At 47.8% G+C, this 23014-nt stretch overlaps 2 protein-coding genes across 3 annotated transcripts; one reads left to right on the top strand and one right to left on the bottom strand.

Annotated features, from left to right (window-relative positions):
- On the top strand, window positions 1–17070 carry LOC122225388 (small cell adhesion glycoprotein; the record flags this gene model as incomplete). Its single annotated transcript, XM_042948302.1, has 4 exons — window positions 1–299; window positions 1209–1267; window positions 15506–15586; window positions 16309–17070. Coding segments are annotated over 4 exons (618 nt in total), but the record flags the coding sequence as incomplete, so codon positions are not given.
- Window positions 17071–18472: 1402 nt separating this feature from the next.
- On the bottom strand, window positions 18473–22512 carry DAZAP2 (DAZ associated protein 2). Of its 2 annotated transcripts, none has more exons than XM_042946568.1 (4): window positions 22398–22512; window positions 21245–21363; window positions 20684–20852; window positions 18473–19929 (listed from the first exon to the last, which is right to left on the bottom strand). In XM_042946568.1, the coding sequence occupies exons 1-4, from the start codon at window positions 22408–22410 to the stop codon at window positions 19607–19609; spliced, it is 624 nt and encodes a 207-aa protein (XP_042802502.1). In that variant the 5' UTR covers window positions 22411–22512; the 3' UTR covers window positions 18473–19606. The 2 variants fall into 2 exon arrangements, with proteins under 2 accessions (XP_042802502.1, XP_042802501.1); XM_042946567.1 differs by having other exon boundaries at window positions 19702–19929; window positions 20607–20852; window positions 22398–22505.
- Between the last annotated feature and the right edge of the window lie 502 nt (window positions 22513–23014).

Raw genomic sequence — 23014 nt, 5'->3', positions numbered from 1 at the left:
TCGGACGAGGAAAAGCAGCCTTTCCTCCCGGGGGAGCAGCGGCGGCCGGGCGGGCAGAGGGAACCTGCAGAGGGCGGTTTCTCTCCTCTTTTCCTGTCCCACCCAGTCGGCCGGCCCCCCCACCCCCACTCCCGGCCGGCCTCCGCAGCTAGCTCCGCGCCCCGGTCCGCGGCTTCCTCCCGCTCGGTGTCCCTCGGCGGCCCTCGGCGAATCTCCGCCGTTCCCGCCCCCCGGAGAGTTCAAAAGGACGCGCGGAGCGGCGCCGGGCCCTTTCCGCGGCAGCCCGTCCGACTGGGAAGGTGAGCACGCGGAGGAGGGCACCTGGGGAGGGCGGGAGGCCCGGCCGAACCCGGGGGCCGCGAGCACACGGCAGTCGCCTCGGCCGCGGGCGCGACGCCAGCCCAGAGCGGCCGGAGCCTCCCGTCGCGGCCGCTCAGAAACGCCCGCCCCGGACGGCCGGTCTCACGCGCCGCGGGCTGCCCCGGGAGCCTTGTGCCGGTAACGCTGGAGGGGCGGGGCCGAGGCCGAGTCGCCGGGTCCGCGCCGCGCCAGCCCCGACGTCCGCGCGGGGCCAAGCAGGGCTCGGCGTTAGTGGCCGGCGGGCGGGGTACGGCAGGGGGTGCGCGGACGGCGCAGCGTGACGGGGAAAGGACGACTGAGGAGAGCGGGCCAGGGCCCGACGGCGGCTGGTCGGGGACGGGCCCGAAGGCGACTGAGGCCCCTCACCTCCACGTTCTGGTGCCTGGCTCCCCGCCCCCAGGCCCCGACCCTGCCCCCACGCGGGGGGGCCGGTGCGTCCTGCCCTCCCGGCCCTCTCCTGACCCCTAGTGGACGGCTGGGCGCAGCCGCCAGGCTCGCGAAGCGCAGAGCACCCGTGCCTGTGGCCGGGCGAAACTGGGTGCGCTGCTAATTTGCATACCTTCGCCTAACTTTCTCAGGCCGGGAGAGATCCCTTAGGTAAATGTGGTTGGTGGCCGAGTGAAAGGATCTCGGGGTGGCACGTTCAAAGGCAGCGTCCGCCAAGTACCAGAGATCTCGGCTCTGCTCTTGGTAGCTCCAGCCCGAAGATGTGCTCAGGGAAACCCAAAGAGAAGGGTTTAGAACTAGCCCCATGAGGGAAGGGACCCACGAAAACCTGGCTCCAAAGGCTCTCCAGCGCCAGGTAGGGGCCCATCCACCTCATGCCGTCTTTGTCCCTCTTCCCACAGATCTGCTCTCTCTCCACTTGCTGCGATGACTAGCCTGCTAACCACGCCTTCTCCAGGAGGTAGGTGAAGGCCTTTCCTAATACTAATGGTAGAGACATTCGTCTACCCCCAGCCCAGGCCTGGAATTCCCTGAGGCCTCAGCCCAGATCTCCGTGCTCACCTCCAAAGGGCCTGGAAGGCCCAGAGGGCAACCAGAGTGGTTACTTTGGTGCGGTTTGAATCTGAAATCGCGGGGACCTGGGCTGGTCCCCGACACTGCCACTTAAAACTTTGTGACCTTGAGTGAGTGATCTACCCTCAAAGCTCCAGTTTTCTCATCTGTAAAATGGGGGAAATAGTGCCTATCTTGCGAGGTTATTATGAGATACCACATATAAAACACCTAGCAACAGTGTCTCATATCTAGTAAGCATTCAGTAACGTTGGTAACAAACAAGTGCTTGTTAGAGACCCACATTTTCCTGGAAAGGAATTCTGTCTGTTTTTGTTTTGTTTTTTTAAATGTTTGTTTATTTTTGAGAGAGAGCGAGGGGGAGGAGCAGAGAGAGGGAGACAAGCAGGCTCTGCGCTGTCAGCCCAGAGTCCAGAGCCCAATGTGGGGCTTAAACTCACAGATCGTGAGATCATGACCTGAGCCGAAGTCGGACACTTAACCAGCTGAGCCACCCAGGTGCCCCTGCCTGCTTTTTAATTCCATTCCTCTGATGCTACGGTCCAGGATCAAAACCCATTGTTTCTTGCAGGCAGGGATCCACCTCTCCTCACTCTGAGAACCGATTCCCCGCCTTTTGTTCCGTAACCAAGCTGAGCCAGACAAACCATCAGATAGTCACTGATTGTGTTTTCGTTGTGTACTCATTTAGGGTGGGGGGGTGGGGAACAAAACCTTGGTTGGTCTATACACCTTTGTTTTCATATACACAGCCTCATTCGTCATTAGGACCGACATTATCTACTATACTGATGTGACATGTGACAACCCCAGGGAAGTCTAAGACAGTGTCCTCTGTAACTGGTGATGCGCACTATTCACAATGTTCGTTGTCCAGTGAGAGATGAGGAAAGGGAGAAGTGGCTAGGAGTCCAGATTGGTCAGCAAAGGCTTTGTGAGTGGGGAATGGAATGGAGTACTTACGCTTAAAGAATTGATGAGGTTTGTACACAGCAAGAAGGGCACAGTGAGTGTTCCGGATCAGGTTCGTGCCTTGTGCGAAACCACCAAGACTGCATTTGTCCTGGACGGTGTTCTGGAGGAGAGGGCAGAGGACCGTGAGAATAAACCTCCCCGAGGGAAAAGAAGTGATGCTTGGGCAGCTAACTGAGGAATTAAGACCTGGGTAAATTCTCTTCTTTCCTTTTTTCAATTTGTGGTAAAATACAGATACTATACATGTTACAATTTTAACCACGTTTTGGTAGCCCAGTGGTATTAAATACTGATTAACATTCACACTGTTGTGCAATCATCGTGACGGCCCATCTCCAGAACTTTGTCATCTTCCCACACTGAAACTGTGTATTGATTAGGCAATAACCCCCCACTGCCCTGCCCTCCAGCGCCTAATGACCAGCAATATACTTTCTATCTGTAGAAATTTGACGAGGTACCTCATGTAAGTGGAATCATACAATATTTGTCCTTTTCTGTCTGACTCTCTTAACATGTCTAGGGTTCATCCATGCTGCACCATGTGTCAGAATTTCTCTCCTTTTAAGGCTGAATAATAGCACGCATACATCATTATACATATATATATGATACATCATTTTGTGTATCCATTCACCCATCAATAGATTGCTTTCACCTTTTGGCTACTGTGAATAAGGCTGCTGTGAATATGAATGACTTCTCGAGTACCTGCTTTCAGTTCTTTTGGGTACATTCCCAGTAGTGAAATTGCTGGATCATGTGGTGTTTCTGTTTAATTTTTTGAGGAGCGGCCATACTGTTTACCATCGACGCACAAAGGTTCCAATTTCTCTGCATCCTTAACAGCACTCTTCTTTTCTTTCCTTCTTTTTTTTTTTTTTTTGCATATCTCCTTTGCAGATATGTCGATTCAAGTCCTTGGCCGTTTTTTAATTGGCTGGTTTTGTGGTTGTCGTTGAGTTTTATATTTGTATTCTTGACCCAATGAGCGACATGAATGAAGTGGTATTCTGGGATGTATCATACAGCCCCCCATTCATGGGGTTCAAGCAAACAAAAGTTCCTTGACAGGGACAGGGAAATCACAGACAGGGGGAGGGCTTGTACTTTGAAGGATGGGATAATTGAGAGTTTTGCTTGTGGCTTCCCCGCCTCCCCACCTATGCCGCCTCACATCCCTTTTCCCTAATCTATAAAGATGTCCTAAAGGAGATCCTTTGGGAGTGTTGAAAGTGAGGACACGTTATGGCTTTCAGAGGCCCTTGGTACTTTTGCCTTTGTGAGCCCATTCTTCCATTAAAAAATATATTTACATTTATATAAAATTGTAGTTTTTAAGCTTGCATAGTGGCTGTATCACAGCCAACACTATGATATTGAAGGTGTGATTATTGCTAATTGAAAAATTGTTTTACAACCGTGTTGGTATAAAGAAGAACACAATATTGATATAATGAAACCATTATTTTATATTTATAATTAATAATTGATTGATATAACAATATGACAGTTTCCTTGACCTAACATTCCATTTTTTTCTTCTGATTTTAAAAGAAATTTAAATCGCTACAATTAAAATCCTCAGAAAACACTTTGATGGGCCCCTAAAGTACTGTAGACCCTAGGCATTGTGCCTGCTGTGCCCAGCACACAAGCCGCCCTATTGAAAGCAGGGTGGAGTGGAAACTGGCATTGTGGGCTGTGTCTCCCCCTGCCCTGCGCCAGGTTAAGCCCATCTCTTGTGCCACCTAATTACACAGCCACATCCTAGGTTGTCTTCACTCTGAATTAGACCCCCCACCTTTTTCATCTTGCTTATTCCTACTCACAGCCCTGTGAACAGGTTTTATTCTCATTTTGGAGAAGCAAAAACTGACGTTCGGGGCAATGAAGAAATGTACAGAGATTAAATTCTCCCAAGGTCATGTGCCTAATAAAGGCCGAGGCAGGATTTTGTGCCAGGTCTGGTTTACTCCAAAGCCTGTGGTTTTTCTGCCATCGTACATCGCTCTCAGAGTCTCACTCCACCCCGTTGGCCCAGGCACATGAAAGAGAAGGAAGGAGAAAGGGAGCAGACTTCCAGGGCGGGTTCCCATAGAAAGGAGAACTGGGGGAGCCGCCCTTTGTTGGGCAAGCTTAGAGCAAATAAGTAGGTTGGCAAACTGAAGTGGCAAAGGATCTGATGCCTCAGTGATAAGAGATTTAGCCTGGAAACAGGGGTCACAAGGAAACCGACAGGTATCTGGGTTAACAAGAACCAAAAAAGGGTAAATAGGCAAAATAGATCTTGAAGTTCATTTGCTGTTGGTTAGGATTTGGGTGGAGCCTCAAATCTTACTGTGGTCCTGTACCCTAAGCCTCCCGCCTGAACGAAAGATGGTGTTACAGTCCTTCCATGTCTGAGAAGGGAAGGAAGAGAGTAACATCATTATTCCTTTATTTGGACAGGGAGACAGGAGAGAAGCAGGGTAGGAACAGGAGATGATGGTAGGAAAGCTATAAGCCATTTACCCCCTTTTTTTGCCAGGCTTCCTGAACTTAAGTTTACTTGGTTGTTGTTTCCTTTTTCTTTTGTTTTAATTTTTTTTTTTTTAATGTTTATTCATTTTTGAGACAGAGAGACAGAGTGCAAGCAGGGGTGGGGCAGAGAGAGAGGAAGACACAGAATCCGAAGCAGGCTCCAGGCTCCGAGCTGTCAGCACAAAGCCCGATGCGGGGCTCGAACCCACAAACCTTGAGATCATGACCTGAGCCAAAGTCAGACGCTTAACCGCCTGAGCCACCCAGGTGCCCCTGTTGTTTATTTTTTCATTAAAAAGCTGTTACATGCAAGACGCCTGGGTGGCTCAGTCGGTTAAGCGTCCACCTCTTGGTTTCAGCTCAGGTCGTGATCTCACGGTTCGTGGGATGGAGCCCCGCATCCCGGCAACAGCACAGAGTCGGCTTGGGATTCTCTCTCTCCCTCTCCCTCTCTGCCCCTCCCCTGCTGGTGCTCGCTCTGTCTGTCTGTCTGTCTGTCTCTCTCTCTCTCCAAATAAATAAATAAACAATTTTAAAAATTATTTTTTTAAAAAAAGCTGTGACATGCCACTTAAGGAGTAGACTTCTAGACCTTTTCGGTGTATACGCAGACATATGTGTATGTGTGTGTGTGTGTGTGTGTACGTTTATAGTTTCATTTTAATTTACTTTTTTTCAAACACGTAATCATATTACACATTACTGCCCTAGCAATTTGCTTCTTTCATCTAACCGTATATCCTGTGTCAGTAATAGCAGATCTAACCACGTTCCTTTTAACAACTGTATAGTGTTTCCAGAATGAATGGCCTGTAATTTATTTAATCATCCCCTGCCGATAGATATTCAGATATGTGTCAACTCTTGCGAACAGTGCTATAGTGAACACCCTTTCCGTTCTGCAGTAAAACTCCGGGAACCAAACCCAGTGGACATGTAAACAAAATGGCTAGCTGGGAGTAGAGCAGAGATGTTTCCAGAACCTGGAGAGCTGGTACTGTGCGGTGGAAAGAACCTTGAAATAAGGAGATAGATTTGAAGCCCAACTCAGCCAACTGCCGAGTAACTCTGGGCTGCTTGATGCAGTTTGCTGAGCTCGTACATGATGATAACACCAACCCTGTTTACATCACCACCGTGGGGTGGAGAGAAAATAATGTATGTTATAATGTATAAAGTGCAAATATAGACTACAGTTTTGTTTTTTTAATTTTATGTAGGCTCCATGCCCCACATGGGGCTTAAACTCACAACCCTGAGGTTAAGGGGCACCTGGGTGGCTCAGCCGGTTAAGCTTCTGACTCTTTGACTTGGGCTCAGGTCATGATCGCGAGGTTTGTGAGTTTGAGCCCCACATCGTCTTTGGGCTCTGCAGTGATAGGCCAGAGCCTGCTTGGAATTCTCTCTCCCTCTCTCTCTGCTCCTCCCCCGCTTGCTCCCTATGTCTCTCAAAACCCTGAGATTAAGAGTCACAGGCTCTACCAATTGAGCCAGCCAGGCACCCCCATAGGTTACAGTTGTGACACTTGAAGCCTGAAGACCCTAGCTCATTAGCACCTAGGATACCCCATGACCTTTAGTGGAGTGGAGTTCAAAATTCGATTTAAAAAAAAAAAAAAAGTAAACATTTTATTTTGGAGGAATTTAGATTTGTAGAAAAGGTGCAAAAATAATGCAGAGAGTTCCCATGTACTCTTCAGCCGGTTTTCCTAATGTCAGTATCTTACATGACCATGGCACGTTGCGAAAACCAACACATTAACATCGGTATAATCCTGATAACTAAACTAGAGACTTCACTGAGATTTCACCAGTTCAGAAATTTGATTTCGAAGAAAATTCTAAAGGAACACTTTCACTTTATAAAAATTCCAAAATTGGGGCGCCTGGGTGGCTCAGTTAAGTGTCCCAACTTCGGCTCAGGTCATGATCTCAAGGTTTGTGAGTTCCAGCCCCGCGTCAGGCTCTGTGCTGACAGCTCAGAGCCTGGAGCCTGCTTCGGATTCTGTGTCTCCCTCTCTCTCTGCCCCTCCCCTGCTTGTGCTCTGTCTCTTTCAAAAATAAATAAACATTAAAAAAAATTTTTTTTTTAAATTCCAAAATTAAGGCTGAGAAAGTTCCTGAGGGTCAGCTAGTTCACCCACCCATTCTGTGCTAAAATTCTCTCTCCAGTACCCCATTGAAGCATGTGACCCGTTTTGGTCTTCCTGCCCGGTGGCAGCGGGGGGGTGGGGGAGACCTCTCTCTCCCATTAGTTTCCGCCAGTGGTCCTCTTGCACAGGCCATCCGTCGGCATATTTGAAGATAGCATCCAAATTCTGGGCTCTCCCTAAGTGTTCTGTCTGGACTTTGTCTTAGAAGCTTTCCTTATCTGATAGTTTCCAAGCCTTTCATTATTTTGGCTGTTCACCACATAATTGTCACACCCTGATGCAGCTCTGCAGTCTAAGAGTGGCACAAAGTAGGTCCACGTTGTTACCTCCATTATTAGAGACCGTATTTATATTAACGGGGGCCTAAGATGACAGCAAGTTAAAAAAATTTATTTTATTTATTTTTTTTATTTTTGAGAGAGAGAGAAAAAAAATACATGAACAGGGAAGGGGAAGAGAGACAGAGGGGGACAGAGGATCCAAAGTAGGCTCTTGCTGACAGCAGAGAGAGAGCCCAGTGCGGGGCTCGAACTCATGAACTGTGAGATCATGACCTGGGCTGAAGCCGGATGCTTAACCAACTGAGCCACCCAGGCGCCCCTAACTTTTTTTAAGATTGTAAAAGAACAGGTGACCCTTGAACAACATGGGGATTAGGGACACCAACCTCCACACAGTCAAAAATCCATGTATAACTTTTGACTCCCCCCCAAACTTAATTACTAATAGCCTACTGTTGACCAAAAGCCTTACCAATAACAGTCGATTGTATATACATATAACGTGTATATATATATATATATATATATATATATATATACACATACACACCCACATACACAGAACATATATTCTGTATGTTACGCATACTATACACTGTATTCTTACAGTAAAGTAAGCTAGAGAAAAGAAAATGTTATTAGGAAAATCATGAGGAAGAGAAAATACATTTACAGTACTATATTGTATTTGGGGGGGGGGGGGGGAATCCTCCTGAGAAGTAGATCCATGCAGTTGGAACCTGTGTTCTTCAAGGATCAACTGTAGTTATCACCGTAAGAGATTGAGAAGATAAAGGAAAGCATGTAGAAGAAATTACAAATCATCGAAAATTCCACCACCTAGCTATCACTCTTGTTGCCATTTTGGGGTATATCCTTCTAGTACCAGTTGCTTTCCACTGATCTCACTGTAAGTCTTTATATATGCTACCGCTAACCCATGGCGCCCCCCTTCTTTCTTCGTGAGTAGTTGGTTTGCTGAACCTAAGACCAAGGACTCTTGTCGAATTCTCATCTTGTTCAATTTGGCCCATTTCTGCAGTCAGTTGAAATCTCTCTGTTCATCAGTTTACTGGTTGCCCTTCTTGCTTGGAGACTTGCACAAATTTGTGGAACCTTCCCTGGGCCTGCAGGAGTCTGCCTTTACCCAAAGGGCACTGAGCCCTTCCACACTAAGCTCGTGTAGAAGGCACCAGTAAAGCAGATCACCAAAAAAAGATCCTAAAGATCTTGCAAAGGATTTACCGTGCAGTGTCTTACAAGGCAAGCAAAAAAGGCAGAGTTACTATCAGAAGGGAAAAATGATATTGAACTTTCTTTTTTTTTTAATTTTTTTTTCAACGTTTTTTATTTATTTTTGGGACAGAGAGAGACAGAGCATGAACGGGGGAGGGGCAGAGAGAGAGGGAGACACAGAATCGGAAACAGGCTCCAGGCTCCGAGCCATCAGCTCAGAGCCCGACGCGGGGCTCGAACTCACGGACCGCGAGATCATGACCTGGCTGAAGTCGGACGCTTAACCGACTGCGCCACCCAGGCGCCTCTGAACTTTCTTATACCTATCTTACGACATATTTTGAATTACATGAACTTTCTTATACCTATCTTACGACTTATTTTGAATTACAGAGGGACCTTAAATTTAGAACCGGCGTGGTTTGACATAATAGTATCAATTCAGAAAGAACCGAGGTCAGATCCTAGCGGAAGACCCTGTGGTTACATGTGCATCACTTCGTTTCTTGATGGTCAATCACTTCTCCACTTAGACCTTAGAGCCAGCCTGTACTACTCCGCAGGATGTTAGAAACAGTCTTACCCATGCTCTGTGATAAGAGGCTATTTACTCCTACCGCACCTTTCAACTCTCCTTAAACTCCAGTCCCCATCCTCACTCTCAGTTGATGACCTTGCGTTCTATTTTCTTGAGCAAATTAAACTTCTCAGAAAGAACTGCCAGAGGCTCCCACCGCCCCCGCGCACCTGCCGCCTGCCCCCGTGCGTGTCAGTGACGCCAGATCTCTGCTCCTCCTGCAGCCAGCCAGTCTCTCTGTGCACTGGGTCCCGTCCCCGTCAAGGACGTGGTTGGAGCCACTCTCCTCCCTCACGTATCACCAGCTGTTCCCTCTCTGAGTTATTCCTATCCATAAATAAACATGCTGTCATTTCTCCCATCCTTAAAAAAATAAACAAAAACCCTGAACTCCCATCCCCCTCCCACTACAGCCCCATTGCTCTGCTCATATTTACAGGAAAAAGTTTATCTATATTCTGCTCCCAGTTCCTCCTCTTCCATTTTTTTTTTTTTTTTCTTTTTTCTTTCCTTGAATCCACTGTAAACCAGGGCCTTTGACGCCAGATTTCACTACAGCTTGTGTTGTCCGGGTCATGACAACATGTGAGCCCTGCGTGGTCAAACCCAGTAATGCTAGTACCTGATCTGTTTGGCTGTTACTCCTCAGTCTCCTTTGCTCTTTCCTTTGTGGGCTCAGCCCTTGGGCCTGCATATTGGTACTTGTTCCCTTGGTGATCTCACACACTCTCATGGGCTTTAATATGCTGACTTTTTAAACCTCCAGTCCAGACCTCTTCCCAAAATTCCAGTCTTAACATCTGCACTTGGATGTCTAATAAGCAGTCGTGTCCAGAATTGAATTCTGATCTTCCCTTCCACATCTGTTCCTCCTACAGGCTTCCCATCTCGGGTGACACCATGCCCTCCAGTTACTCAGTCCCAAAACCTTGCCGTCACCCTTGCCAGAATCCCACCACTTTCTCACTGGGCTGCCACTAGACCCAGTCAGTGCTTTCAAGCCAGTAGAAAAAGTCACCCCTTTTGGGTGGATGCAGCTGTGGCCTTGGGGAGGGTACAACATCCTGCTTCTACCCCTGTCCTATCTTCCCACAGCCCCTTGTCCACACGGCAAAGGGATCCTTTAAAATCAGTTTCTGTTTGGGGGCACCTGCAGGGTTGGGATTCAGTTGGTTAAGGGTCCGGCTCTTGATCTCAGCTCAGGCCTTGATCTCAGGGTTGTGGGTTCAAGCCCCACGTTGGGGCTCTAAAAAAAAGAAAAAAATCAGCTTCTGTTTCAGTTACCCATTGCTGCATCACAAACCTCAACAACCAGTGGCTTACAATAAGAACAATTTTATTATTTCTTACAATTTTGTGGGACTGCTGGCACACTTCTGCTGGTTTTGTCTGTGCCCATTCCCGCAGCTTCAGTTGGCTGGAAGGTCCAAAACAGGCTCCCTCACACATCTAGCAGCTGCTTCTAGCTGTCAGCCGAGCGTGGGGCGCCTCAGTTTCCCCACGTGGAGCCTCTCATCCTCCTGTGGGCTACATCGGGCTTCTTCACAACATGGTGGTCTCATCGTTTCAAAAGTGTGGTCTTTGGGGACGCCTGGCTGGCTCGGTTGGTTAAGCGACAGACTTTGGCTCAGGTCATGTAATCGTGTTCATGAGCTCAGTTCATGTCATGAATTCGAGCCTCCAGGAGTCAGGCTCTCTGTTGTCAGTGCAGAACCTGCTTCAGATCCACTGTCTCCCTCTCTCTCTCTACCCCTCCCCTTGAACACTTTCTCTCAAAAAGGAATAAACATTAAAAAAGAAGAAGAAGAAGTATGGTCTTTGGAATTTCAGCCCCACCCCACCCCCCTGCCATCCCCAGACCCACCAAATCAGAATCTGCATTTTAACAAGATCCTCAGGAGATTCTTATGCACCACAGAGGCTGAAAAGCAGTGCTTTGAGATATAAATCCAGTCCCTGCTCAAAAACCTCTAAAGGTTCTCATTTCAGTCACTGAAAAAGCCAAAATATACAGCCCCTTTAATTCCATCTCCTCTTGCTGGCATCCCCCCCCTCCACCATGACCTCCATGCCATGCCTTAACGCATGCCAAGCGTTCTACAGCCTCAGTGCTTTCCAATATTGTGGATACCCCCACCTCACACTTGCTGTTCCCTCTGCCCAGATCTCTGCCCGGCTGCCTTCCTCGCCTTCCATAGGTCTTTACTCCAGTCACTTTATCAGGAAGACTCTCCGTCTACCCCTATCCACAGGCCAAGCCCCAACCCCCTTCCTGCTCTTTTTTTCTACATAGCACCAATCATCATCTAATACAGTATATCTTTAACTTACTTAGTTTATTGTCCATCTTCCCCTTCTCAGAATGTAAACTGTATAAAGAAAAGGGTTTTTTAAACTATCGTAAAATTATACATAACATTTACAATATTATGTCTATTAAGTATATTCACATTGTTGTGCAACCATCACCACCATCCATCTCCAGAAATTTCTCGTCTTCCCAGACTGACACTCTCGTACCCATTAAACAACAACTCCCCATCCCTCCTCTGCCCAGCTGCTGACAACCACCATTCTACTTCCCGTCCCTATGAACTTGACTGTTCTAGGTACCTCCTATAAGTGGAATCCATTTTGTAACACGTGTCAGAATTTCCTGTGTCCCATTATTCAGCCCTAAAACGAAGGAAATTCCAACACATGCAACAAAATGGATGAGCCTTTGTTCCTGAGAGGTGTGCTTCCTCCTTTTAGAAGTAGATTCCCAAGAGCCTTCACTTCCAAAAGAGACCATTTTCATCAGAAGTAAAAATCTGATGTTGGGTCTGCCTTCTTCATTAATCCATTGTCTTCATAGAGAGGTAAATTTCTTTGTACCTCCTTCATTCGTACTTCCTGCCTCACCAGATGGCTTTGCGTAAATGGAAACCGACCAAGAACGGCATCCAAGGAAGGCACTTCTGTTGAATCTTCTGTCTGTGAAGGTCTGTTGCTGAAATGTACCCTTTAGTTGTAGCCAGCTTGCCTCTGATCACATCCAACATTAAAGTCAGGGAGGTTGCATATGAAGCAATGTGGCTCCCACATCATGCTGACTTCACTCCCCGCTTACCAGTTGCCCTTAAGGATGCACTCTTTGTGACACCACAGTGTGTCGTTGATTGTGGCCAGCTGGTTCTTCTTCCGCCTTTATCCGTATCTTTTAAACCCTTGAACTTTCTGGAAAGTTTCTTGTGCTGCCTCATGGTTACCTTTTATGATCTCCTCCTCTCCTTCACTATTCGAAAAAAGAGGAAAGGAGGGTAGTAGGAAGTGTTAGTGTAAATACCTTGCTCGGGCTTTGGAGCGGGTAGTCCTGGATTCAGAGCTTGGCTCCATGCACTGTTCCTTCATGTGTGACGTGACTCATGTCACTTAACTCCCCCAGGGCCTCCAGGTCCACATTAGCAAATAAAAACACCTACTTGGAAGTGATTGATGTTGTAAGGATTAATAAGCATGTATATAAAGCACCCAGCACAAAGCAGGGACTTAGGAAATAGCAGCTGTCATAATCGGGATCATTTGCAGAATTTCCCAAATAGGAATCATCTTCCGCCCCAGACTCTCTTTCCAGGGAGTCCTATGTATCTGTCCTCTGAACCCTCACTGAGATTGAGCTCCATGGTCCGGTCCCTGGTTGACCTCATCACTGTCACCTTTCCCAGCATCTATGACTCTGCCTCAGGTACCCAGGAGGTGCAAAGTAAATTGCTGTTGGTGGATTGAACGGAATCCTCTTAATTTTTATACTTAAGATTCTGTACATAAACTGTTCTTCTCAGGGATTTTTGTATGTCTTATGTTTTCTCATGTTTAGGAAAGGCAAAACTGGGATGCTTGGGTGGCTCAGTCAGTTAAGGGTCCAACTCGATCTCAGCTCAGGCCTTGATCTCAGGGTCATGGGTTCAAGCCCCACATTGGGCTCCACGCTGGGCGTGAAGCCTACTTAAAAGAAAGAGAGAAAGAGAGAGAGAAGAAGAAGGAAGGAAGGAAGGAAGGAAGGAGAAAGAAAAAAGAAAGAAAGAAAGAAAGAAAGAAAAAGAAAGTCAAAACTAAGAGCATCTGTACAGAATTCTAGAAGGTGGAGTGCAAAGGAGTGCAGCCAGCCCTGGGACGTTTGGGGGAGGAAAGTGTACGTGTTAAGAGGCAGCAGTCAGAGTCTGACCAGGAGGGTAAGTTCAGGGCATCTATCAGAAATGACATCCCATCGCTTTTGCTGTATTCTGTTTGTTAGAAGTCTCTGGGTCCAGCCCACGCACAGGGAGAGGGGCTTACACAAAGGTATAAATACCAGGTGGCAAGGATCGTCTGGAGCCATCTCACCAGCTGCCCACCATGCTCCCATTTTGGAAATCAAGAAACTGAAGCTCAGAGAGATTTAGTAACTTCCTTAAGGGGTCACCTAGTAATTTGTCGGTGCAGGGTTCCAACCGAGAGCAGCTTTTAATCACTGAGCACATAAACAAAGTCACCTTAAATAATATATTGAGTAGTAAGCACTCTGTGACGCTTCCGAGCTCTTTCAGGCTTCACCCTCACCCTGCAAAGTTGGTTAATGTCACCCCCCATCAGCAACACTAGAGCACTTGAGTGAATGGGAGGGATGTAACCATTTGCCCAAGGCCATGGAGTGGCTGAGCTATCCATTCCTAAAGAAAGAGTGGAGAATAGTGGAGAAGGGTTTGGCCTGGCGTGGGGAGGGCGGGGTGCTGTAGGCGGCTCACCTCTGCTTTGTTGCAAGACCAGGTTCATCAGACCTCTTCTTGGCCTGTGTAAAAACAAGACCCCTCACCACCATTGGCCCCTTTCAACACTGCTCCCAGGCTCCCAGGCCCACCACTGGTGACTTCATTACACTTGCCCTAAATGGAAACCTGCAGGTGTCAGGCATTAGACAGGAGTCACGCTCTTGCCCTGTGGTCCAGCCGCACCGGCTCTTGTCTCAGAGCTTTGACCCGGGCTCTTTTCTCTGCCTAGAATGTGCCCCACCTCTTGTCCCTCTTCCCCTGTAAACACCTACCCCTGCTTCGGCTCCCACCTCAAATCTTACTTCCTGTGGAGGCTGCGCCTGCTGGAAGACTAGATCAAGCCCAAGTCACATGCTTTCCCGAGTGCCCGGCGATTTCCTTTGTTTCATGTATCGCAGTCATTAACTGTGAACCGTGGCATGGTGGAGGGTAGGCTCCGGGAAGGGACACCATTTTGCTCACCATTGCATCTCCAGTGTGCCTGGCACAGTACCTGGCAAAGGGTAGGCAGTTAATGAGTGCTGCTATTATTTATTGAATGAATATTGAATAATGCCCCCTGTTTTCCCCAGGATACCTCTGTCCTGCAGTTAACTGAACCTGGTGCCTCTTCAAATCCCTACATGAAAATGCTAACTGGGGCGAGAACTAAACGGGCTCCGTCTCCCTGACTGCCCGCATAAACACTTAAAAGGGACTTCTGGAGACCTGTAGTTCTGAGTGTTCCCACCCTAGGTAATGACCTTAGTGGCGGGACTTTCAGGCTCTAAAGGACGGATAGAACAATAGCAGGAGGAGGTAGGAGATGTATTTTAGGGTAGGAGAGGCCTTGTTTTGGAACCTTTTAAATTACAGGGCCTACTCTGGAAGTGTAGGAAAGGGTTTTAATAAGAGAGGAGCATTCGTTTCATTATTTTAAAATAACGTTTACAAAGAGTTTGTAAGACCATGTATTAACACTCATTTATTTTTGAGAGAGACAGACAGACAGAGCACAAGTGTGGGAGGGGCAGAGAGTGAGAGAGACACAGAATCCGAAGCAGGCTCCAGGCTCCGAGCTGTCAGCACAGAGCCCAATGCGGGGCTCGAACTCATGAACTGTGAGATCATGACCTGAGCCAAAGGTGAACCCTTAACTAAGCCACCCACGTGCCCCATAATAGCTTACCTTTATTGAGTTACTTACTACCTGTCACAACAAGCCTATAAAGTAGATACTTTTATCTCCATTTTGCAGGTGAGGAAGCTGACACATGCAGGGGGGCGGGTGGGGGGGGGGGTAGGTAATTTTCTGAAGGTAACAGCCAGTAAAGGACAGAGCTCAGATTCGAACCTCATCATTTAGGCTCTAGAGCCCATACTCTTAACCACTATATTAGGCAGAGAGAAACCCATCAACTTGTTCATGGTCTTTGGATGGTAGTTTATTTTCTCTTCTATTCTCCAGGTTTTTCTATACGGATTTACTACAGGAGTTGAATAACTTCTTTATTAGGGAAGAGGTGGGGTGGTAAAATTTGAAGGACGGATGAATGTTTTAGGACAGAAGAATTCACCCCATTTCCCTTTTCACTTTTCTAAATTTTCCAGAAGAGCCGATGACCACCCCAATCCTGCAGGCCACTGAAGCCCTGTCCCCCAAAGCCGAGGCCAGCACAGCACTCATAGCAGGTAACAAACGCCCTGAGCCAAATCCGAGAGACCTCTTGAATTCCACGGCTATCTCACTCCACAGATGGGGAACCCAGTGGCCGAACTAGGATTTTCCCTATTCAGGAAAGCACCACAGATTGGAGACCAAATCCAGTAATGGGCTCGTTTGGGCACATAGGTTATCTTACACACGCACACACGCAAGGCTGTAAAAGACTCTTAGAGGCTCTGTGCCAGAGACACTGCCGGTAAACGTGGGAAGCGGCCACAAACAGATGTAAGCGCGTACGGGCGCTACACTCCACTATGCGGGGAGAGATGAGGATGTGTGTGGTTTGTCAAGTGGGTGAGGAAGAGGATGGGAGGGATCAGAGAAATCCCTGCAGGAGGCTGTGGGTTTTAAAATGCCTTCCTCTTGGGATAAGGTATTTCCTGTTTCCCTCCTTCCTGTTTCTATCCTAATCATCAGGAACCGGTTGAGAGGGAGTTGTTTTGTCAGAAATCAAAAGCCTTGTGTCCTTAGCTTAAGTACCAAGGTACTCCGGGGGTCATGCACCATGGAAGTTGGACTTGGGGAATATGGATTTGCAAGTGGCCACCGGTTAATTAGAACGCTGGTTCTTAGAAATAGTGAGGGTGCTTATAAATAGTGAGGGAATCGCTGAATTCAGGGGGCCCCATGAATTGCTGAGACATCCTCAGTCCTGAAACATGTCTGCATTTTCCCTCTCCTTTCCAAGTTGTTATCACCGTGGTCTTCCTCACCCTGCTCTCGGTCGTGATCTTGATCTTCTTTTACCTGTACAAGAACAAAGGCAGCTACGTCACCTACGAACCTGCAGAAGGCGAGCCCAGCGCCATCCTCCAAATGGAGAGTGACTCAGCCAAGGGCAGGGAGAAGGAGGAATATTTCATCTAATGACTCCCGGGCCCCAAGGAGCTTATCCAGGCTCCGGTGTTAACACGCTATTTAATTTATTAGGCGCAAGTTTTATCTGAAACCAGTGAGCAGCACTGATCGATATAGGCAAACCTGAGCTCTTTCTAGGACACAGGCCCAAATGAATGCCAGCGTCACTGACACCAGGGACACAGAGGAAACTGCTCATGATGTCGTTAGCCAGGCCTTTCTAATATAGCGGGTTTCTGTGGCTGCCCAAGAAGCTGGAGCTGTACCCGACAACATGAGTATGTGCCCAATCATCTTCAGTGTTTTCAAGGTCGAAGGGAAGGACAGTTAAGAGTCGCTGGCTGCTCCCCTATCCCTTACCTGGTCAACTAGTTGACAGCCTGTGCAGAGATAGTGTCCATACTAGTTCTTGCCAGGTGCTGGATACCACAGTAAAAGGCCAGACCAGGAGGGAAAGACTATGGAGACCTCACCTCCTGATGAATGTGCTCCATCTCCTGAGCCTTCTTCCTTTCCATATTCCCCAACAACCTTACACTGATGCTACTATTTTTTTCACAATTAAAAATGTTTATTGATAATAGAAATCCGATTCTCGTGTGCAAGAAATAACTACCTTTATATTTTGACTTATCCAGACTTAATTTTTTTTAATGTTTATTTATTTTTGAGAGAGAGAGAGAGAGAGAGAGTGGGGATGGGCAGAGACAAAGGGAGACAGGGGATCCGAAGTGGGCTCTGTGCTGACAGCAGAGAGCCCCATGCAGGGCTTACTTAATTAAACCCATGAACTGCGAGATTGTGACCTGAGCCGAAGTCTGACGCTTAACCCAGCCACCCAGGTACCCCCAGGCTTTTTTTTTTTTTTTTTTGCTTATTTAACTCTTTTACATATGTTCTCTCCCAAGCAGTAAGAACCCCAGGGAAGTTTCAGAAGTTCCAGAACCATCTCACAAGATTGAAACAAAAATGGTGGTGGGAAGCTTGTCCCAGAGGAGTGTCATTAGAAACATCCCTGGGGTGATGAGTTGGTTTACCTTCCATCCTGGAAAGGGCCAGAATTTCCCAGACCCATTCTATGTATACAGAGAGGGCACCAGGAACTACCTCCCTACCATTTTACCCACCAATGTCCTTTGAATCAAGCCCAGAGAAGCTTCTTGGATCTTAGTCCCCAAAATTAGAGGTGTTTAAAAGATACAGTGTTTCAGTAGGAATCCTGGCTCCCCAGGTACTGTTTAGTTGGAATTAAGCTAAATCTCCTTTGAAGTCTATAAATTGTATTGCTTCCATCATCCAAACTCTGTTCCTCCCACAGTTAAGACCCAGGAGTTGAGGAATCCGTCTTGATAATCTGCTTTCAGTATTTCTCCACACAGAACTTTGGTGAAATTGAAAGGTTACCCCGAACTTAACAAAAACTGTTATACTAAAACATTTTTCTCAGGGGCGCCTGGGTGGCTCAGGCATTAAGCATCTGCCTTTGGCTCAGGTCATGATCTCATAGTTCATGAGTTCGAGTTCTACATCAGGTGAGCTCAAGCCCGTTTTGAAAGCGAGCAAGAAGGGGAGGAACAGAGAGAGAGGGAGTGAGGAGAGAGAATCCCAAGCGGGCTTCTCACTGTCAGCGAGGCTCCTGACTTGGGGCTCAGTCTCCAGAACCATGAGATCATGACCTGAGCCAAAACCAAGAGTGGGATGCTTAACTAAGCCACCCAGGCGCCCCCTTAAGTTTATGTTCTGAATACCTCTGGCATAACAGGCTTCTAAAAATCTGAAAGAGCTTAGGAAATAAAGAAAAGGAAAACATCTAGAACGGGACTCATGAAAATGGTCAAATCTTGGCCTTACACTCCTGCATTTATTTCAAAGGCTTCGTTAAAAAACAAAACAAAACCCAACAGAATGACAACAGTACCTATTTGAATTTTAGGTGGAATATAAGATATATAGAGAAGAAACCTAAAAACAAGCTGAGTAAAGAATCCTTGAAGTGAGGTGTAATGCAACTTCATCACTTTATTCAAATCTTCAAAATAGTCTTTATTCTACATTTTTAGTATAAAAAATCCACAAGTTAAGTGCACCACAGTGTAGAGAGAGACATACAACGCTGAACTTCCATAACAGTCAATGGTACAGTCAAACATCACATGTACAGAACACAAAATTTAGATGAACTGAAATTATAAGATAAAATAAAATAAAATCCAATTTCAGAAAACAAAAATCAAAATATTAAGGATCCCTGAAATATTCTTAACCCTAATGAGATTTCACTGGACTCAAGTCATTTTGTAGTGAGGGATTCCTAATATGACCCCATTAACCCAGCTTAGGAGTTCTTGGGAGCCGTGAGTGCCTACATCAGATACTCTGACGATAAATGGTGACCAATTTTTGGATGGGAAAACGTCCCCTAATTTGGCTCTAACGTCATCAGGCTTTTGAAATGCAGCCCCCTCCCTGCCCCGACATTTTAAACAAACTTGTTTACAGTACAGTTTGCATTGATACCCTTTGTTCAAATACAGCTCTCAGGTTTTCTGGCACCGAAGCAAATTTGGGTTTAGTTCACGGATGAAGAGACAGCCTACAAGGAGGGTCCGAGAGGCACCCTCCACTTTTGCCTGAGGAGACGCAAAAAAACAGAAGTGATGGGGTCCGTGCTTGGGGCACAGAAGGGGTTTCAGAGGATCCTTGTGAAAGACTAGTTAAAAGATGGCAAGTGGGGAGAAGTGCAAGGAGAGAAGGAAGTTAGTCTGACTGGCTTTCTGTCCTGCACCATTGATTCAATGGAGATTGGCGGGAAGGAACTGGAAAACTAGGGTTGAGGGTGGGATGTGGGGCAAAGGATGGAAAGGGAAAGGCAGACAACTAATGCGTTTCATTTATAACAAGTAATAGAAATCAAAGACTTAAAGGAGATTAAAGACCAATCAGAATAATTTGGCAACTTTAATTCTTAGGAAGATCAAAGTTCCCTCCAAACCTAATTTGATGTTTTATTACTAAGAGCAAAGACCAGTATGGTACAGTATTACTCCAGAGGAATTCAAGGAAGATCCTTAGGGCTGCTTCACCCACATTCATTTTATGAATGGATGCCTCCCCTACCTCAAAATGCTTTAAGGAGGTACTGCTACCATTACATGGTTCCTTATTAAGTTTGAAAAGTGCCTGAAAGTTTGGGCACCAGAAAGACACCCCAACAACATGTGTCTAAACTGCAACTTCAGGTTAATATGACTAAAGCAGTTACATTGTGAGAAGTGCTGAAGGTATGTGATGTCTTTCTCGGCACAGAGGTGGCCTTGGTTCTTCACCAGATGGTGTAGCCACCATCTGAGCCACCCATGAAGAAGTTTCCCTTCCGCTGAGTTACGAGGACATTGGCTCCCTGCATGACTGCAAGCTGAGCAGCATTGGGAGGGCATCCAGGGGGTGGAGGCTGAAAGGAAAACACAAAGGTTGACTGGGCATAGGGCAGCTGAGACGAGGGAAGTGGGCACAGGTGAAAACGGGATCCGTTAAGAAGACGGCAGTATGCTGACCAATCACATCTTAGAGCTAGTTCTGCCACCAATTTGGATTGTAAAGCAGGTCTGGATTTTCTGTGAACCCAAAGATGCAAACAGGAAAGAGCCTACCACTCATCCAAAGGCATTCCCACCTCATTTCTAGTATATGGTTTTGAGTGGCTGGCCCTAGCAAGAGCCATTTGGGCTCTAATTCTTATGCAAGGGGGAGCGAAGCAGGAAACATAACTAAAATCTCTAGTATCTTTCCAAATGCTACTTAATAGGGATTATGGCAAATTCAAAGTAAATGCTTATGGAATGAATAAGGAGTATTACTAGCCCGGTACCAGAATGAAGCAGAAAGAGCAGCAGACAGCACTCCTAAGACAGGAAAACAAAGGAATCTGGTTAACTGAGACCCCAGGGAATGTGCCCGATGCTACTGACTTGCCACAGTTCTCCTGCCCCCTCACACCTGACTCCTGGATATCAGTACTCACACCAATACCACAGCTACTGCCCAGGCGTGGCGAAAGGATGAATGTGTAATCTTTTCAGAAAGTTAAAAGACACAAGAGCTGAGTTTTTCTGATAAGGTCATACTCACAGGAATGTTGCCAGCAGCAGCCCCAGCTCCAAATCTGGCACCTGCATCGTACCCTCCTTCCACCAGCACTGCTGAACCAGGTGGATAGATGGGACCAACTGGATAATAAGCCATAGGGATTGTGGAACCTAAAGGTCCAACAGCCACAGATTGGGCCATGGGAAGATACAGGGAGGCTCCAGGAAACGCAGCCGACATGGTGGGGACTGTGGCAGCCCCTGGGTGCACAAAGCTCGGACGATAGAGCTACAAGAGGCAGAAGAGAAGGCCACATGTTACTTCATGACATTCCAATTTTAGAGCTCTTAATTCTCCTTAGGTAGATTACACTCTAAGTTACACAGGCTGCCTTTCCATTGCCACTCAATATTCTCCTGGATCGCTTCCTGCTATAGCTAATGTTAGACTCAAGGAACACACACTCATCTTCTTAACCTCAGCCTGTGCCAAAAGATATAATCAGATAATGCATTCTCAACCCCAAAAGAAACTGCTGAAGTATACAGGGTTTCAGATTATTCATGGCAGCACTCTCTCCTGTTTGTGGAGAGTAAATAAATATGTGAAGTCAGGCTTAGCTCAGGGCTGAAAATGTGATCCGAAGAGTATTCAGTTCAAGTCGAGTAAACTGGGAGCACCTCTGAGTAGGCAGGCGGGGCATCAGTATAGGGTGGAGCCTGAGGAAGATGCAAGGTCTGAGGGTACACTGGATTCCCAGGAGGCTGCACAGGGTAGGTTGGCTGTGTCGGATATTGACCTGGAAGACAAGGGGTGGGGGAAAATGCATGTTGCCTATCACACAGAACCACCAAAATGGGGCAGAGCATACTGGGTAGCTAACCTAGCGGCAACAAGCAGGAGATGTGGGAACAGACTGCTCTGGAGGGCCTGATTTCCGGAACCAGGAAAATAAGCATTCTCTTTGCACCCTCTCCCCGGCCTATACCCGAAGATGCTGGATTCTCAATCGACAGGAAGGCGCTCTTCCCGTTAGCATACTGGTGTAAGGGAAAGTCTAGCTGGGCCCAAGTTTCTTTCACAATGCAGGGCAGGTCTGGGCACCCGTGCCTGCCAATGTACCAACGGTCTATCCTGCCTCTGCTCTAGGTGGTCTTCATAGGCCTGGTTGTAACTGGCCAAGACCTCGTTGAGTCACAGTGGCTACGATTATTTACCCCATCGATTTCCTACTCAAGGTCGACTTCCAAATAAAGTGAGTGGTGGAAGTGAACCTTCAGACCCGAGAGAAGGCAAATGTCCTGAGGAACAACAAAGGATCGTATTCTGATAAACACTAGGGCAATCACAGGAGCCGGGAGAAGTCCAGGCCTCCATCGGAGGGAAAGGCGAAAGAGACCTTTCTGGCCCCCTGGCCCGCCCACCAGCGCCGGCACCTCACTAGTTAAGCCCGGGCGCCAGCCTCTGGTTCCGGAGCGCGGCGCCCCGCCTCCGCTGGCTCTCCATTGGCCTGCCCAAATCCCTGCTCTAGCTCCCCATTTGCTCCTGCACATGCCTATCACGACAAGCCTTTCCCCCCACCCCCCACCCCTCCACCCGAGCCCGCAGCTCCAAACTGCGCCACAGAGTTTAAGGGGGAAAGGGCCGGGAGGAGCGAGCAGCCGTAGTTCGGGGATGACGAAGGCTTCTGGCGCATCCCCCGGAACTGCAGCCGGCCCAGGAGCGAGGCTCAGCTCGCCCCAAGCTTGGCGTTTGGCGACCCTGGGGTCCGGGCCCGCTCGCTCCAGGCTAGCGCTGTTCCCCGCGACGGCCCCAGCCGCCCCCTGTCCTTGCCTTTGCTGTTCATGGTGGCTGCTGGTCCGGTTCGGCTCGGCGTCGCGGACGGTTATTTTTTTCGTCCTCTTCCTGTTCGTAGTCACTTCCGTGTCACGTGACGACTCGTCCGCCTAGCGTCACCCGACGCCTGAGTGCCGCTGCTACCGGAAACTCCGCCCCTTTGCCCGGCCTCCAGTAGCTAGAGGGAGGGCTCGCGTGGTCCCGCCCGTCGCGCGCGTTGGCTCCGCCCCTTGTGTCTTGTCTTCCAACCCCCACCCGCGTCCCAAGACGCGAAGAAAACCAAATACAGGTATTGTCTCAAAACAGGATTTTTTTTTTTTTCCTCTTTTGGGCGCTCGGAGGCAGGACCATGAAACTGTTCCCCGGAACTTTTTTCCACCTACGCGCCGCAACTCAAGGTCACGTCACCTTAACAGCCTTTCCACAAAGGGCATAGATTGCTACTTACTTCTCTACCAGCCTGAAATGTGCTCCCCAAACCTTGGCTTATCGCGCAGTTTCCCTCTTAGGAAACCCAGCTTAAGCTTCAGCTGGGTCAAGATGTATTTTGCCAGTCCAGCTGTCATCTAGCTTTTTCTGTGGTAGACTCTCAGTCCAGTCTTCGCTGCCTTGTC

Source organism: Panthera leo, chromosome B4 (assembly GCF_018350215.1).
Source record: "Panthera leo isolate Ple1 chromosome B4, P.leo_Ple1_pat1.1, whole genome shotgun sequence".
NCBI lineage: Eukaryota > Metazoa > Chordata > Mammalia > Carnivora > Felidae > Panthera > Panthera leo.
The sequence above is the reverse complement of the archived record's forward strand: the minus strand, read 5'-3'. Positions and strand labels throughout refer to the sequence as shown.